At 44.3% G+C, this 17303-nt stretch overlaps 1 protein-coding gene across 1 annotated transcript in view; it reads right to left on the reverse strand.

Annotated features, from left to right (window-relative positions):
* The window catches only part of GXYLT2 (glucoside xylosyltransferase 2), an 89866-nt gene extending 74645 nt beyond the window's left edge, over positions 1–15221 (reverse strand). Inside the window, 3 exon segments of the mRNA XM_040628548.1 lie at positions 14952–15072; positions 15075–15131; positions 15134–15221. Of these exon segments, the coding sequence (XP_040484482.1) occupies positions 14952–15072; positions 15075–15131; positions 15134–15221 (266 nt within the window).
* Positions 15222–17303: the final 2082 nt, after the last annotated feature.

Raw genomic sequence — 17303 nt, forward strand, 5'->3', positions numbered from 1 at the left:
CTTTTCATTATGGCCTTCGACTACATTCCCAGAAATGACATTACTGGGCAAATAGCTATTATCCTACCAAGAATGTAGTCACCTTGACAGTTTCTCAAATTTACCCAAGAGTTATTAGAAAACACATACCGTGAGAAAAAACAAAGCCCAAAAAAACATAACAAACATGACCCCTGCCACCTCCGAGTTACTTGCATGACATAACCATGGAGATGACTGCTGAAACACGATGAGATGGGATTGCATAGGCATCCATGCCTCCAAATTCTGCATGTTCCAGAGGGTGATGTGTCAGCTGCAATTATCATTAAGACACCACATCAAATCACTTTGAGCCTCTGAGTGAGAAAGCCATCCCATTCCCAGTTCTCTTTCAACAATGTCAGTAAGAAAGTCTCAGCTTGGTGCTAACATGTCTTGAACACCTTTCTAATGTTACCTAACCCTCCATTTCAACTAAAAAGACAGCAGATCTCAGATACAGAAACTTCAACAGCCAAGTCAGAAATGATCAACATTGTTTTATCCTCTTAGTGTCTGAGTCAATGATTACATTCTATTTATGTTACCACCGACAATTTGTGGCAGTGATAGAAAGTTTCCCTTAAAATCAATATACTCAGAATGTGGAACCCTCACACGTTGCTAGTGGGATTATAAAACAGTGCAGCCACTTTGGAAAACAATTCCACAGTTCTGGTTAAACACAGAACTACCACGTGACCAGGCAATTCCGCTCCTATGTATCTACCCAAGAGAAATGAAAACATATGTCCACGCATAAAGTTGTGTGCAAATGTTCATAGCAGCATTATTCACAATAGCCAGAGTCTAACCCAAATGTCCCCCAACTGATGAATGGATAAATAAAAGGGAACATACTCATAAAATGAAAAATCATTCGTCCATTAAAGGAATGTAGCGCTGATGTATGTTATAACACGTATGAACTTTAAACAGTGAACTGTGACGCTTGTTAAAATACAGAAGACCACATATTTCCGATTCCAGAGATAGGAAAAGTCCACAGTAGGAAAATCCAGAGAGACATAAAGTAGGTTAGTGGTTACTAGGGACCAGGGGAAGCGACAAAGGTGGAGTGATGGCTTAATGGGCACAGGATTTCTTTCTTTAGGGTAGTGAAAATATTCCGAAATTCGGTGTGGTAATGGTTACACAACTCTGCGAATAAACTAAAAACCCCAGTATTGCACACCTTGAAAGGGTATTTGGATTGTATTGCAATCAAGGTATGATTCAATAAATAAATGCTCTTAGGTTTAACAAAGATTTTTTTTTTTAATGTTTCAAGTTAGCACTGGTAGCGTGGCCATATTTTAAGAATGATGGCTCTGATGTGGGATCGACTGCCATTTGGAAAACGTTGTCTCAATGGTCCCAGCTCAAGCCCTCCCTGCGCATACGCAAGATGATATTCAGAGCAGGCTCAGAGGGGGAAGCAGCTTTACCAGCTCTACACTGTCCGAGATGAGGCGTCTCCTTAATCACTTAAAAGTCTCAAGAGTGCAACTTAATTAAACTTCAATTTCTGGAGTGTATAAATAATGAAATATGGCACTTATGTGTAGTGCTATTTACTTTGTAGCCTATTACTGCAAAACACACTGAATTATTAAAGTGAGTAATTGGTTCTCCTCAGACCCTCTTTTCTGCTGTCTCCTGCTACCTCTTACTGGGGCTTCTCCTTAACTGACAAGCTGAATTAACGCAGGTAAACCTGACGGGGTGGCGGGCAGGCAATGGAGGCTTAACAGAGAAGACCAGTTCTTTAAAACAGAGTCTAAAACAGTGTTGTTGGTAACTTGTTTTCATAGGGAAGGAAACATAGAACTATTTTGGGAAAAAAATGGTAGAAGATGAATGTTGAGAAATCGAATACTCTCATCGGGGCGAAGAATAGATTCCCTCCCGAGTGGAATCCTACCAGATGAAACCATAGCTTTTGGAGCCTGCAGAAGGCCTGCAGATGAGGCCAGAGTGGCGGTTTAGAAGCGGAAACACCTTGCTTCAGCCTCTAGAAGGAGAGGCTGGTAATGGGTAATTATATCCATGCTACACGCTGGCAGTGAGAGACACTAATAAAGTTCTCTGCAAACCACAGGTCTGGGAACACATTCGTCCCCTGACAAAAAATTTCCCTGCAGGAGCTGTGAGTAGAGCCTTCACTTAGAAACCCAGACATGACGCTAAGGACTGTGCTAACAGTTAAATCACTTTTAATGACCCATGGTTTGGAGTTAAATCAAGTACAATTAATCTTCTGAGATAGGCAGAGAAGCTGACATTTGCCTTGAAGCCATGGTATTATATGAATAGTGTCAACACTGTGCTAGAAATCTGCTTGGGGGGGCAGTGCATAACACAATTATTTGATAAGTGCATTCAATTATGAATAGCATATTTTTAGTTTGGATCGTGATATTTAAAACATGGCTGTGTTCCTAAACAAAGTCTAGGTCTATTACATAGTAGGTGTTCAAAGCCTGAAGCTGTCAATCTTGCCTATGCGTCTATCTGTATGCATGTCTGCTTTTCGGCATTACTGGACATATACACCTGCTTTATGATTAGTAAGTGGCGGTGAAAGGATTCAAACTCAGGGAACTAGACTGAAGAGCCCATGCTTTTAATCATTATGCTCTATTTGGGGCCACACACAAGTGATTCAGAAAAGGAGCCTGCTTTGGGCAGATAAAGCCTTTATCTGTACTCAGGGCTCACAGCTCAGTGATCTGAGTCTGGACTGGATTTTCGCCGCCCCCCCCCCCCAGCCCCGGCCTCTCTGGGCATGGCTCTCAGTGCACACCTTTACCAACTCCAGCTTCACAACCCATGCATTCACCGTTCGCTGACATCATGCACAAGTGTGTTTATATATACTCCTCTCCCTCTAACTCTGCGATCCTGCCTGGACTAATTCTCAATTCATTTGTTCCCCTCATGATTGTTCCTGACACACAGGAGATTCTATTTCTCTATCCCCCTCTTCTTCCCAAATTAAGATGTTATTGAGATTGTAAAATATGAACCAGCAGTGCTAGTTTGAAATAAATTGCTGGTGACATACAAGGGAGAAGAATGAGGATTACGTATTCTGCAAATGGACACTTCTAGCTCATGGCCCGACAAAGAGCATGAAAGACCAACTCCAGGAGAGGAAAAATGGTCTCTCCAACTAATTTCCATCCTCCAAGGCCTCAGGCAATAAGGGATTTTTAATTTTTATGATAATTCATATACTTTAACTTATTTTATAAATTATACAATTAATTCACACATTCATCATAGAAAAAATTTTAAATACAGACAAGCCAAAGGCGGGTACCATAATTCCAATTCCATAATCACTGTTAACATTTTGGTATAATGGTACAATCTTCCAGAGTTATACCCCATGTATGTGGATGTGTATCTATAAATACGTAAGTATGTTAAAGCTTGTTTTAAAGGGGTAATTTTTATAACTATTTTCCCTTACAAATATGAAAAATCTTTACAGATTAAAAAGAGAGTTTTAATCAAAGGATCTTCTCCAAAGGGATTCTAGAAGACAATCAAAGAGTTCAAATTTTAAGATTTGTTCCCCAGTACAGCATGGTGGTAAGCATTTTGGCTCTCAAAGCACATGGACCTGGCTTCAAATTCAAGGTCTGCCTCTTGGCTGCCCCATCTTGGGCAAATGCTTTAACCATTTCTGACCCTCAGTTTCCCCATCTGTAAAATGGGCATACAGATTATAGTGGACATCTGCTTTTGGTTTTGGTGTTTCTTACCAGCATCTGTTTCCAAGAGTCTCTGGTAAGAACACTTCAATTTTCTTTTGGAGAAGCCATTCCTCTTCTGTTCTCAGTCCATGAGGTTTGGAAGGGCTGAATCATGCTCTCCCCAAGCATGGCCATCAGTGATCGGATATGCATGTGATCCACGTCAGGTCAACAGAGGTAACCCTGGGACTCTTGACGGATGAAGTTCTTCCCTTCACAGTGACTGAAGAGGAGAAGGCAAGCGGAGACCTGTTGGAACTCTCACCTGGAGAACACCCACCTGAGGGTGTGGTGCACACGGAAGGCGGCAGAGATGGAAGACAGCTAGAAATCTGGGTACACCTGCGATGGAATCCTTATCTCCTTTGCACTTTCCAGTTTTATGAGCCAGTAAGTCGCCTGTGATGACTACGTGTATAAACTGATGAAGTAAGACTCTATCTCTGGCAACTGAAAGTGCTCTGCCCTATCCAATAATAGTACCTACCTCTCCAGTTGTTAGGAAGAAATGAAATGATATGGGGAAGTGCTTCATACAGTATTGTGGCTTAATTTTTAAAAAAATATTTTACTTATTTATTTGAGAGAGAGAGTAGAAGTGGGGAGGGGCAGAGCGAGAGGGAGAAACAGGTTCCCCACTGAGCAGGGAGCCTGACTCAGGGCTTGATCCCAGGACCCAGAGATCATGACCAGCGCCAAAGGCAGGTGCTTAACCGACTGAGCCATCAGGTGCCCCATATCGTGGCATATTTTAAGTCATCATTAAATATCAGTTGTTACCATCATCATTATTAAATACTAACCTGAAATGTACCAGAGGCCTTCATTTTTCTCTATTTTATTTTTTTTTATTTTTTTTTAAAGATTTATTTATTTATTCGACAGAGATAGAGACAGCCGGCAAGAGAGGGAACACAAGCAGGGGGAGTGGGAGAGGAAGAAGCAGGCTCATAGCAGAAGAGCCTGATGTGGGGCTCGATCCCAGATCGCCGGGATCAGGCCCTGAGCCGAAGGCAGACGCTTAACCGCTGTGCCACCCAGGCGCCCCTCTCTAACTATTTTAATTCCATGACAAGAACAGGCAGGCAAGCTGCAAAAGGCACGGTACTTTAGGTCTCAGCATTCTATCTTACTGCAAACCAGATTTGAAGTTTTTGTACACTTTTTAAACGAAATGTTTCTTTGAAAATGCCAATTTCCAATGTGCTTCCGACTTCTCTTGTGTTTCTAACAATGCTTTCTCCCTGAAGGGTAAAATCTGATACTTGAACACCAAAGCTTGTTACTTTAAGGCTGGGGGTCAGACAACTGAGGTCCTTATAATTCTCACAAAACTCAGAGGAGGAGAATGCAGGGCATCTTTTTTTTATACATAATTTTTATTTTGTTATATTAGTCACCATAAGGTACATCCCCAGTTCAACCAGCGACGCAGAGCCCTGGGTAGCAGTGTCTGTGGACAAAATTCTGCATTTGGCTTCCCTGAGAACACTTCCTAATTCCCGTGAACTCCTCGCCACCCCCTCTACTTTTCTGAGCTGGGAAACCATAGCTCTCCACCCTTGAGTCGACACCAAGGCTAGAGAGAGCCCTAAGTCCAGTCTGACACTCTCCAGAACCATAGTCCAAGTCCCCAAGAGGCCGTCAAGACGGTCCTCCCTCATCTACTCCTTTAGCTTTTACTAAGGATCCGAAGACCGGGTCTGGTGTATTATTTATCATACACGGAAGCTGAGTTTTGATCTCCTCGAGTCATAATCCAGGAAAAGCCTGCCCAAATCTGCACCTGAGCCCCAGCTCACGTCTGCTGAGAGTTTCTGGCGTGCTGCCGGCTGTGCCAGCATTTTACCTGTACGATGTCATGTTATCGTTGAGCTTAGGAGGAGGCCATGATTTGCTGAGGAGGACTAATTCAGAGCCACACAGCTCGCTTGCTGGGGCTAGCCATGATTCCGTTCCTCACTAATAAACAACGGTGGACAGGAAGAGCACTGAGAACGGAGAATCTGTTGAGTGACCACCACGGGCTAGCCCTGTGCTGGGTGCTTTAGGTACCTTATTATTTTATCTCTTTGGACCTCAGTGCCCACCCCCCCCCCATGAAAAGGGGTCACATTTTGGATTACGTGTTCTCCACTGTCTCTTCCTTACATAAAGCTTGGATTCTAAATGGTACCAATGATGAATTTCTACTAGACTATTTCAGTCTATCGTGTTTTGCTAAAAGAGGTCAAGGGGAGGGAACACAGGCAAAGATCAAGACATCACCTTCAAATACACCAGAGTCACTTCTTGATGGCACAAAATCACAGAGTCCCAATAAAGGTATCAAGTCAAGAAATTCCTCTTTTCGGGGGCAATTTTCAGAATTTCAGAATCTGAAATCAAGTGCTGGGGAAGATTTGGAAAAGAGCACAAAATCTCCCATCTTCTGCAAAAGTCTCTTCTTTTCTTTTTTTTTTAATATTTTAAATGGTGGTAAAATATATATAACATACAATTTTGTCTTTTATTTTTTCTCAGTGAGATAACATGAAGAGAAGCATTTCCAAGGAAAACAAATCTGTTTTCAGATTTTCTTCAAAAGAATCTCACCTGTGAGTTAGTAGGGGGATTAGTGTCAATATGGCTACTATTTACTCAACTTAGTGAAGGTGATACAAGCAGGCACCACATGCCCAGATTAGGCAGAACTCCTTGGTAGTAAGTGAAAGGAACTCAGTTCAGGGATTCTAGGAAAGGGATGAAACGGCACAGCCAACAAAGGGCAGGAGCTGGCCTTGGGAACAACATCAGGACTTGCCTCCCCAAGTCGGGTTCATATACTCTCAATGCAGACCAGCTTCCTCCATATGCAGGAAACATGGCAGTCAATCCTGAATTTCATACCTTAATCTTAGCCACTTGAAACAGTTTGCTCTTAAACTATCTCTGATCCAATTTTTAAATCCCTATGAAAGGGTCTAATTTGGCCCAAGAACCTATCTGGAATCACCTGCCACCTGGGACAAGGTTAAGGGCACATAATGGCTGTTCCAGGGTGTGGTGGATGTGCCTTTCCTATGTGCCTCCCCACCCCCCGCCCCCAAAACCATTCCCCTTTCTCTCCAGTGACAGCAGTGAGATTTTGATTTAAAGAACCATCTGGTTTGGGTAAGATGATTTTGGAGGAAAATACCAGAAACCTCAACTCCAACACATGTAGCTGGAGGGCCCAAGACAGGGCAGGTATCAGGATTTGTTAATTTTGGGGCTCAGTAACGTCCTCAAGGATCCAAATTCTCCTACTTTCTCTATTCTACTGCTCACAGTGATGGCTTCATCCTAAAGCTGGTCCTCTAAGAATCATGGTAGTAACTGGGACTATTTATTTCCTTGTCCATATCTAGCACATGGAGTCTTTTGCCCAATCATATAAAATATGTCCTCCCCTTCTGGCTGATTCAGCAACATGGGTCAGGTAACACCTGTGGACCAATGACCATTGCCAGAGAAATGAGTGTATTGAATGTTCTAGTGCTGCAAGCACATGGCTTACACGGTGAAAGGGCTGGGATTACCATGCCTGGCTTACACCATCTCCTGGAGGTGCGGTCCACCCACAAACTGCAGGGGCGGGTGGGAGGAATAGAGGTCAGAAGCCAATCACAACAGCTACCACATCACCTTCCCCTGGGCGGTTTGAGTGGTCATGGTCTCAACTCTAACTAGGGGTTGGGCCTTGCTTGGTTTAAGTGAATTAGTCAATCCTATCCAATCCAACTCCTTCCCAGTTCCTCCCCCATTCCACAGGAATTAAACAATGAAAGCCAATGAGATGCGAGAAAACTGGGGTTTGAGAAAACAAAAACATTCTCTCTCCCCAATTAAGTACGGGAAGGAATCTAGAATGGTCCATGGAGTAATGTTTAGCTCAACATAGATAGATGTGGTTACATATGGACATATTTATACGTGTAAATATGCAAGTTAGTATAAACACATACGTGTTTCACTCTGTCAGCTGTGAGTGTCTAAAAGAAATGATATCCCAGTAGCAACAAGCATGCCTTGTACCCAATTCTTAGTTTCCAATACCATTCTCCAGTAAGAGGAATCAGGGCTCCTTGAAGAAATGGCTGATTCAAAAAAATGGAGCAGAAAATATACAAGATGAGCCCAGGGCATCCTGAAGGGCCAGAGAGTAAGGGAGTGCTCAAAAAACTAGAAATGAAAACAAAAAACAAAAACACATTGATTGGAGTATGTCAAAGGAAAATAAAAGCCAACTGTAAGAGCTCCTAATGGCCAATAAAGAAACAATTCCAGCAACACAACAGTGATGTAGGATTATAACTCAAAGTATAAAATAAATATATATCCATAAGTCCATACTGATATAATGACTGGATAAATTAATAAATGGAGGAGAAGAATCAAATCTCCCATTAGGAGAATTTAAAATAATTTAGGTAGATACTCCCACCATCAAGGAGGGAGAGCATCACTGCTCACCCCTCAGGTGTGGGCTGGCCAGTGACTTCCTTCTACAGTTTATAGTATGGAGGCACCTGGGTGGTGCAGTGGTTAAGCGTCCGGCTCTTGGTTTCCATTCAGGTAGTGATCTCAGGGTTGTGAGATCGAGCCCTGTGTTAGGTTCCATGCTGAGCGTGAAGTCTGCTTGAGACTCTCTCCCTCTCCCCCTTCCAGCTCTCTCTCTCTCTCAAATAAATAAATCTTTTTTAAAAAATTAAGTATATAGCATGGCAAGGGTGGGGCGGGGGGAAAGAACAAATTGCCAGTAGAAAACCCCAAATACACACCACCTCTTACAGGTGACCAAAGCAGTCATAAATCATGTCAATAGCATATATTCGATATGATACGATGGAAAGGACACTTTCCCTCACTGGCCTTCCTCCCAATAACCCATAACTTCGTACGATCAAGAGTAAAGCATCAGACACATTCCAATGGTAGGGCATCCTACAAAATATCTGACCAATGCTTTTTAAAACTCCCAAGGTTTTAAAACAAGGACAGTTTGAGAAACTGCCATAGCCAAGAAGAGCCTAAGGAGATGTGACATCTAAATATCACATGCGGGGCGCCTGGGGGGCTCAGTCAGTTAAGCATCTGCCTTCAGCTCGGTCATGATCCCAGAGTCCCAGAATCAAGCCCTGTGTCAGGCTCCCTGCTCAGCGGAGAGCCTACTTCTCCCTCTGCCCCTCACCCCTCATGCTCGTGTTCTCTCTCTCTCACTCTCTCTCTCAAATAAATAAATAAATAAAATCTTTAAAAAAAAAAAAAGGAAATAAATATCTTGTGCTATCCTGGCCAAGATCCTGGAACAGAAAAGGGACATTCTGTAAAAACTAAGAAAATGTAAACAAACTATACATTAGTAATTATACTATTACTTCATTAATTAGAACAAATATATCAAACTGATGTAAGATTTTAATAACGGAGGAGACTGGGTTCAGGGTATATGGAAACTCTGTACTACTTTCTCAGTTTTTCTAAAAATCTCAAACTATTCTAAAAAGTAACATCTATTAAAAAGAAAAAAGATACCCTCTCTTGTAAGGATGTTACAATTAGAGATCCTCACTATCATTCTTATTGTTCTTTACTACGAGATTATTTCAAATATTATTAAATAATATGTAATGTAATCATGTATGTAAAATCTTCACATAGTGCTGGCACAAGGTAGGTGCTGTGTTCGTTCATTAGGTGATTTGACAAATACGCATTGAGTACCTACTATGAGATCAACTCTGTTCTAGGTACCAGTGGTACAGGGATGAATAAGACATGAAGTATACATTGCAGGAGAGGAGCAAATAAAACACAATGTTCATATAATAACCAGTGCTACTAAAAAAAAAAAAAAGCACTAACCAGGGTAAGGGAGTAGAGAATGATGGGGAGGTCCTTTTTTCTAGAGCAGTTGGGAGGACTCTTCTGAGAAGAAAACCTGAAAGCAGGGTGCCTGGGTGCTCAGTCGTTAAGCATCTGCCTTCGGCCCAGGGTGTGATCCCAGGGTCCTAGGATCGAGCCCCGCATTGGGCTCGTTGCTCTGCTGGGAGCCTGCTTCTTCCTCTCCCACTCCCCCTGCTTGTGTTCCCTCTCTTGCTCCCTGTCTCTGTCAAATAAATAAATAAAATCTTAAAAAAAAAAAAAGAAAAGAAAACCTGAAAGCATAGTCCTGAAAGAAGTAAGGGACTAGCCACACAAGGATGTGAGTAAAGAACATTCTAGGGGCGCCTGGGTGGCGCAGTCGTTAAGCGTCTGCCTTCGGCTCAGGGCGTGATCCCGGAGTTCTGGGATCGAGCCCCACGTCAGGCTCTTCAGCTGGAAGCCTGCTTCTTCCTCTCCCACTCCCCCTGCGTGTGTTCCCTCTCTCGCTGGCTGTCTCTCTCTCTGTCAAATAAATAAAATCTTTAAAAAAAGAACATTCTAGCACAGGGAACAAGTAACAAGTGCTGAGGTGGGAATGAGTTCAGCATACTTGAAGGCTAGTGTAGCTGAAACACAGTGGTAAGAGACAAGGTCAGAGACCCAAATGGGTCTGCGATCAGGCAAGGCATGAAGGCCGACTAAAAATCTGAATTTTCTTCTCATTGTGAGGAGAAGTCGGTAATAGGAGGCTTTCCCCAGCAAAGACCCAACGTGGTCTACATAGTTCACATTGTTCCAGCAGCTATACGGGAAATGGACTGTAGAGGGCGCTAGAGTGGAGGCGTGCAAACCAGATCTTGTGCTACTGAGGGGCCCACGTGTGAAAGGTGGTGTTTAGGAGCCAGTGGTAGGCGTGCAAGTGGGGAGATATACTTTTTTAAAAGATTTATTTATTTATTTATTTATTTATTTATTTATTTATTTATTTATTTATTTATTTTAGTGAGAGTGAGATCACGAGTAGGAAGGAGAGAGGGTGAGAGAATCTCAAGCAGATTCCTTGCTGAGTAGGCAGCCCGATGCGGGGCTTGATCTCAAGACCCTGAGATCATGACCTGAGCTGAAACCAAGAGTCGAACGCTTAACCGACTGTGCCACCCAGGTGCCCGGGGATATATTTTGACATAGAGCCAATATGACTTGCTGATCAATAAAAGGCGGAATCATGGACCAATCAACAAAAATGAATGTGAATAGAATCAAGACTCAGAGCACGTATCACAGACGGTCCCTAAGTTCTGGAGACCTTTAATGTGCTCTGGGGCTACCAGCTAATTATAGGATCACCGCAGAGTTGGCATTTTGCTATATCACACCATCCCCCTTAAGTGAAACCTTTATTCAGGCTTGAACCCTCCGAAAAGACTTATCTCAGATACCAAAGGGAACTGCAGGAAATGGTGTCTCTTGATGAGCGAGTAAACACGCTTCCTTTCATTGGAACAGCTGGGGAGGCTGCCAAGTGTAAACGTGTTTCTCTATTGTCTCCCCACCCCCACCTCTCCCAAATTCTGCAAGAGCAACAACTCCTTTCACCACTGTACAATGAGTGCCTGGTCCAGAATATATGTGCAAAAACATTTGCTGAATGACTGTGGACTGAAATGGCAGAGGACCTCCACAGAGCTCCGAGGTAGCCTAAGTCTCCCTTAGAAACCATATTTCAAGAGAAAACAGCAATACCCAGGCCAATGCAAAAAGAAAAAGAATAAAGTTCAGGAGAGGGTTGAGATTGAGTAATCAGTAAGAGTTCTAGGCTAGAGCCAATAAATAAGAAACCAATTTTGCAAGAGGCAGCACAAAGGGCTAAGCAATAGTCATTGTTAGGATTTTACAGCTAAACTGGATGATCTCATCATAGGATCATCAAATGTCAGAGCTGGAAGAGATCTTGGAAAACTTTTGGATTGATTTGCTCAGTTTACAGATGAGGAAATTAAGGTGAAATGGCTTGGGATTAGAACCCAATTTTCTGGCCTCCAGATGCCAAATTCTTTTCTACGTTGCACTGATTAGCAGTTATGTTCCACTGCCTGTTCATACATAGGCTCAAAGAGGAGTTTTCAGAAGCAAGTTGGAGAGATAGGCTTTTAAAGTTTACTCTCCAGTAAAATTCTTTTTAGAATTCATTTCCATAAGAACCAAATCATCCCCTCTTGATCAACTTTTCCTCTTATCATTCAGTGAAAATAAGGCAGCCTATCACGATTCCCTTTTTGACATGGCTGCCAGGAAGCTTAGAGCTAAAATTAATACTTACTCCTCATAACAATAGTGGCTTAGTTTTTGACAAACAGTGCTTATTTCTCCCTCCCCTTTATGACTTTTCATTTTTTAGGATGATTTCAATGGCCTTATTATATATGTTTTTTTACTGAAAGTCGTCTCAAATTCTCTCTGGAAGTCAGCCAGGTGTAAATCACCAATAAACCAAAATGAAGAGAAGATTTCATTTCTCTTGTGCACTTGGAATGGCTACGTAGATTGTGGTGTCCATTTCCAGATCCCACCCCTGACCTAAAAGCTCAGACCTTACCTCTGGGCTTTATATTTATAGAGAGGAGAGGCCACCGCAGGACAGATTGCATACAAATGACTAGTTATAAAATTGTAGGGTCTGTCTGCTAACTAGGCAAGTCCCTGGAAACTTCTCTGAAATGAAAACAAGATGTGGAAGGAGAGGGCTATGCTTCCTGCGCTGACGTGGCAGGACTTCACTTACAGCCGTACCCTGGGGGAAGCAAGGCAGCCCGGGCCACGGATGGTCAGCAGGTGGTGGACTGTACCCCGTCCAACCCCACGCTTGCTGCTGACTACTCCCTGGGCCCGAGAAATGAGATCATGTACCTTCATCTCTTCTGGATTCCAGCCACGTAACGAGATTAAAGCACCCAATTTCTGAAAACACGAGGCTTTCTTTTCCCTCCCTAAAGTGAAATTCCTCCTAAACCACAAAAATTTAACCCAAGCAGGATTAGAAGAGCAATAAAGGAGTCCATGCAGAGATCTTCCCTCCTGCTCCCTCATTGTCTCAGAATCTTCTGCTGCCATTTCTGTCCAGGCAGTAAAAAAAAAAAAAAAAAAAAAAAAAAAAAAATTAAGTCCCTGAAAATGTCAACTTCTCCAGAGGTCATAGACTTTCATCTTTATGCATCTGAGCTTGAGACTTCCAGTGGCTTTTTTGTTGTTCGCTCTTTCCAGAGTTTTAAGAATTTTGTTCTATATTCCTATGGTGTTGGCCATGACTTCCATGATAATATAAGAGATATGTTCAAAAGAAAAATGGCTTCAGGAGGTACTGTTGCTCGTGGAAATAGTCCTCCCCTAAAACATCCATTTGGATTCTGCTCATGATCTCTTCTTAGAGCCAATTTGTTCAGATAGAGACAAGAAGACGCTGCCCCATGTACCCAACACCTTGAAGAATGAGACTGTTGTAAAAATCCATGATGCTTCTTTAGAAAAATCTCAGAAAAACTATGAAATGCAGGCATGACTAGTTAGGGTTATGACAACAGCATAGCAGGTAAGAGTCAACCCCGCCCAGACCGCCTGAGTCTTTACCCTTATCCACCACAAGTGATCTATGAACCCCAGGCAAATGGTTAAACCTTGTGTGTTACTTCCCTTACCTGTGGAATGGGGATTATAATGATTAGTGCTTACTTCATAGAGCAGGCTCTCAAAGGCTGGTGTGTGTTAGAAACAATGGGAGGGCTTGCTAGAACACAGATTACTGACCTCACCCCCACTGATTCTGATTTCGTGGGGCCGGCTGGGGCCTGAGAATCTGCATTTCTAATGATGGCCTCAGGAGACACTGTTGCTGCTGGTTCCAAGACTACACTTCGAGAACCGCTACCATAGGGCTGTGGTGCAGATGACACGGTTCATATATGCACAGTAAGTCTTAACAAGGACTGCTTTTGTGGACTGCTGTTAGCAGGGTGCCTGGCAAAAGATTAGCTGTGTTAAATGGTGTCAGTCGTCACTGTCTTACGAGCTGTCCCTTCCACTTACAGATCTTAGTAAACTTGCAGTTGAACCTTAGGGCAACACATTATAAGAACCCCCAGCTCCTAACAGAAATGCCTGATTTTAAAGTATGTATATATTCATAAGAGCTTGTAAATCGTTCCCAATACTTAAAAGGGACTCTGTAGATGATTGGGCTTTTTCCCCTCTCAAACTTGTCAGTACCCATCTGTATATTTATTCTGAGGCAGAAGAGAACCAGAAGCTGACACAGCTCCTCTTGAAGCTTCGTGTCTTTTCTCTTAGTTACAGTAAAAGCGCCAGAACAGATTTAGGCATCAGGGCCAGAAAGAATTCCTCATTTCAAGTAATGAAGGAGCCCAGCACACGCAGACGCAGGAACGGCAGTTACAAACATCACCAGCTTCCAAAGGGCAGAGGAAACAGACCCGCTACAAGACGGGGGGGATTGTTAAAAAGCTCTCACAACAAAGGAAATGAACGCAAATCCCTAACCTGGGGGCGGTCCAGCAACCCTAAGGACAAAGATAAAACGCTCTGATGAAAAGCTGTGGCGGGTTAAGCTCCGCGCAGAGAAAGAGAATATCAAACACAATGTCAGAGGTTAAGATGTTTTCCTTGTGAGACGCTTTGACCGTACTTGAGTCTGAAACAGAACGAGGAACAGGGAAACCGTCACTCTCTCTTTCCCGTGCCACGCATCGCTCCTTCCAGGAAGAAAACTTCTTTTTTAATAAACCTAGGTCGAGTGCCCCTTCTATACTAAGCAAGGGCGATTCAAGGTTCAATGAGAGGCAGCTAGTTTTTGGTAAACATCTAACTTTTCCAACTCAACCACATCCAAGTTTTTGGTAAAAATTCTGTGAAACATGAGAGTTAGATAAAGCATTCTTGCATCGTGATGGCTTTTGAAAAATTAAACAAAGGGCGCATGTTTGCAAGAACGCAAACACACGTCTTGCCCTGTTAAAAAAATAAATGTAACATATAAACCACCCTCCCGGGCACTTCTCTTTCAAAACTGTGCGTGATAGCAGCACTGCGCTGTCAACAGGACTCCACAAAGGTGGTTCTTCAGCTCCAGCGGGCAAAAAACACAACTGGGCAGCCCGCGGGGGAGCTTGGAGTCTGTCCCTCCAGCCCAAAGCCTCCCCTGGACTTGGCACAGGCTGAGGGGGCGAGACACGGGTCCCCAGAAGGGATTCTGGGGCTGCCACGACTCACCTCACCAACTTCTCCAGGCTCGCGGCGCCCCGGCGGCCGGCTCGGGGGAGCGGACGCGGGGGCCGGCGTCGCCGAGCGCGCGGGCGGGCTCCCGGGAGGGCGCCGGGGCCCGGGAGGCGCTCGGGGCCGGCGCGGGGTGGCGCTGCGGGGCGGACGCGGCGCGCGGGCGGCGCGGGGGCCGGCGCGGCCGGCGCGCAGGGACAGCAGCGCGAGCAGCAGCGCGGCCAGCGCCAGCAGGAGCAGCGCCGCCGCCTTGCTGCGGAGCTTCATGGTGCGGCGCGTGGCGGCGGCGGCCCCGGCGGTGCGGCCCCTCTGCGCATCGCGGCTCGCCGGGCGGCGGCGGCGGCGGGGCGAGCGCAACAGCGCGGGCGGCCGCCTCCTCCGCCCGCCCGCCGGGGACTGGGGTCCGGGCGGCCGGCGGGCGGGCGACGGAGGAGGAGGAGAAGGAGGAGGAGGAGGAGGAGGAGGGGGTGGGGGGGAGGAGGCGCGAGCGGGGCTCGAGGAGGAGCGGCCCGCGCCTACCGTACTGTGTGGAGTAGCCGCCCGCCCGCCCACCCGCCAGCGGCCCGGAGCCTGGCGTTTAGGCTTCAGGGAGTGCAGCCTCAAACCCTCTTCCTCATTCATGCATTCATCCTTCCATCCACCTGTTCATCCATTCATTCATTCCCTCCCATACCGTTCCGTTTCCTCGGTTACTTCTTCATTCGGTCACTCATTCACTTACCCTCCCATTCCACCCGCTCTTCATCTCGTTATTCTATGCATTTCCCCCATCGTTTATTTTTAACCGTCTTTCCACAAACCCGTGCATCCATCTATACATCCAGTCAGGCAAGGGCATCTCTGCCCTGTTTTCCCAGGGCAAGGCCAAGTGCTTGGTGAATATCTGTTGGACAAAATCACTCCGGATCCATGTAGCCTAAAGTAGTTATAGAATAAATTTCAAAGTCTGGGTTTAAAATCTGACTCTGTCTCCTACTGGCTTAGTGATCCTGAGCGAGTTGCACAATTTGAGGCTTCATGTCCTTACAAGCAGAATGGGAATGATAATACTGCTCTCCACAGAGGCATTCTGTGGGCTTTAAATTTAAAAATGCGTTCAAAGAAACTAGCACGGTGCCTGGCTCACAATAGGTGTCCAATAAAAGCTCTGTGATAATTGGTACAATAAAACGTAGCCTATCACAAATATATAAATGCAAATTTTTTTCTTTCTGATGTAGATTTGAGATAGAGTAACAGCTTTATGACCCAGTGTAGGAACAGAGTCTTCTGAGACCCTAACAGCTACAATCACCAGATCAAGGTTCTGCATTTTCAAAGTATTCTTTCAGGGCATCTCTAGTCACAAATCTGAAGCATTAGGACACATGCTGTTATTATTCACTATGAACCGACAGCCAGCGTTCTATTAACTCTCTTTTCAGCATGGTCACAGCACAAAGAAGACCAGTTATAACAATGTCTCTGAGTTTCTACCAGATTACACCTTGACTTATAAATCTTCTAAAATTCAACTATATTCCAAATCGTTCTTATATTAACATTATATTTTAATTATTTGGGAACCCACTGTCTTTAAAATTGTAGGAATGAGAATGTTTAATAACCTGGAACCTCTTGCCAAGCAGGCACATGGAAATGGCAGGGTGCAAGGTCAAAGCGTGGGCTGAGATGTTGCAGTCCAGTGAGCACAAATAGTCCATTGGTTCTCATCGAGGATAAGGTACCAACCCAGTCGGAGGTATCTGGAATTGTGAGAAGGATGTTTTGGGTTGTCACAATGACTGGCACATTCTATTGACATACATGAACCCTCTTACAATGATCAGGACATTCTAGTATGACAAGAATTGTCCTGGGCCAAGTGCCAACATGGGGGTCCTGTTGAGAAACGCTGAGCTGTACTAAGGCTCAGTGCTTAGGCCTTTCAGATTTAGAAATGGCCACCATCATGTTGCTCTGTGGCCCAGTGAAACAGAAATTTCGAGACTCTGTCTGGCCACCTCTCCTCTTCCTCAAGGAGGACATGTGCAACAGGGGTAAAATAAGGCAAAGTAACGCTGAAGTAGTACCTCAAACAACCAAATGGAACTTGTGACTGTTAGGCTTGACCAAAAAGAGGACTTCATTTTCTTAAACTCAACTGACTTACCTCCTTCCCCTGAGTCCAAACCCAAGTTTTGAATTTCACTGCTCTGATTGGTGGAAAAGCACAGCTTCTGACATCATGGAAAAGGGGTTCCAGATACCATATCTATGGATCACCCAATTTCTCACTTGGATGTTTAATACCCAAAATGCTTGTTTATATGTCCCCTTCACCCCTGAAATCTATTTCCCCTCCTGGAG

The sequence above is a fragment of the Ursus maritimus genome, unplaced genomic scaffold (genome assembly GCF_017311325.1).
Source record: "Ursus maritimus isolate PB19 unplaced genomic scaffold, ASM1731132v1 scaffold_14, whole genome shotgun sequence".
Lineage (NCBI taxonomy): Eukaryota > Metazoa > Chordata > Mammalia > Carnivora > Ursidae > Ursus > Ursus maritimus.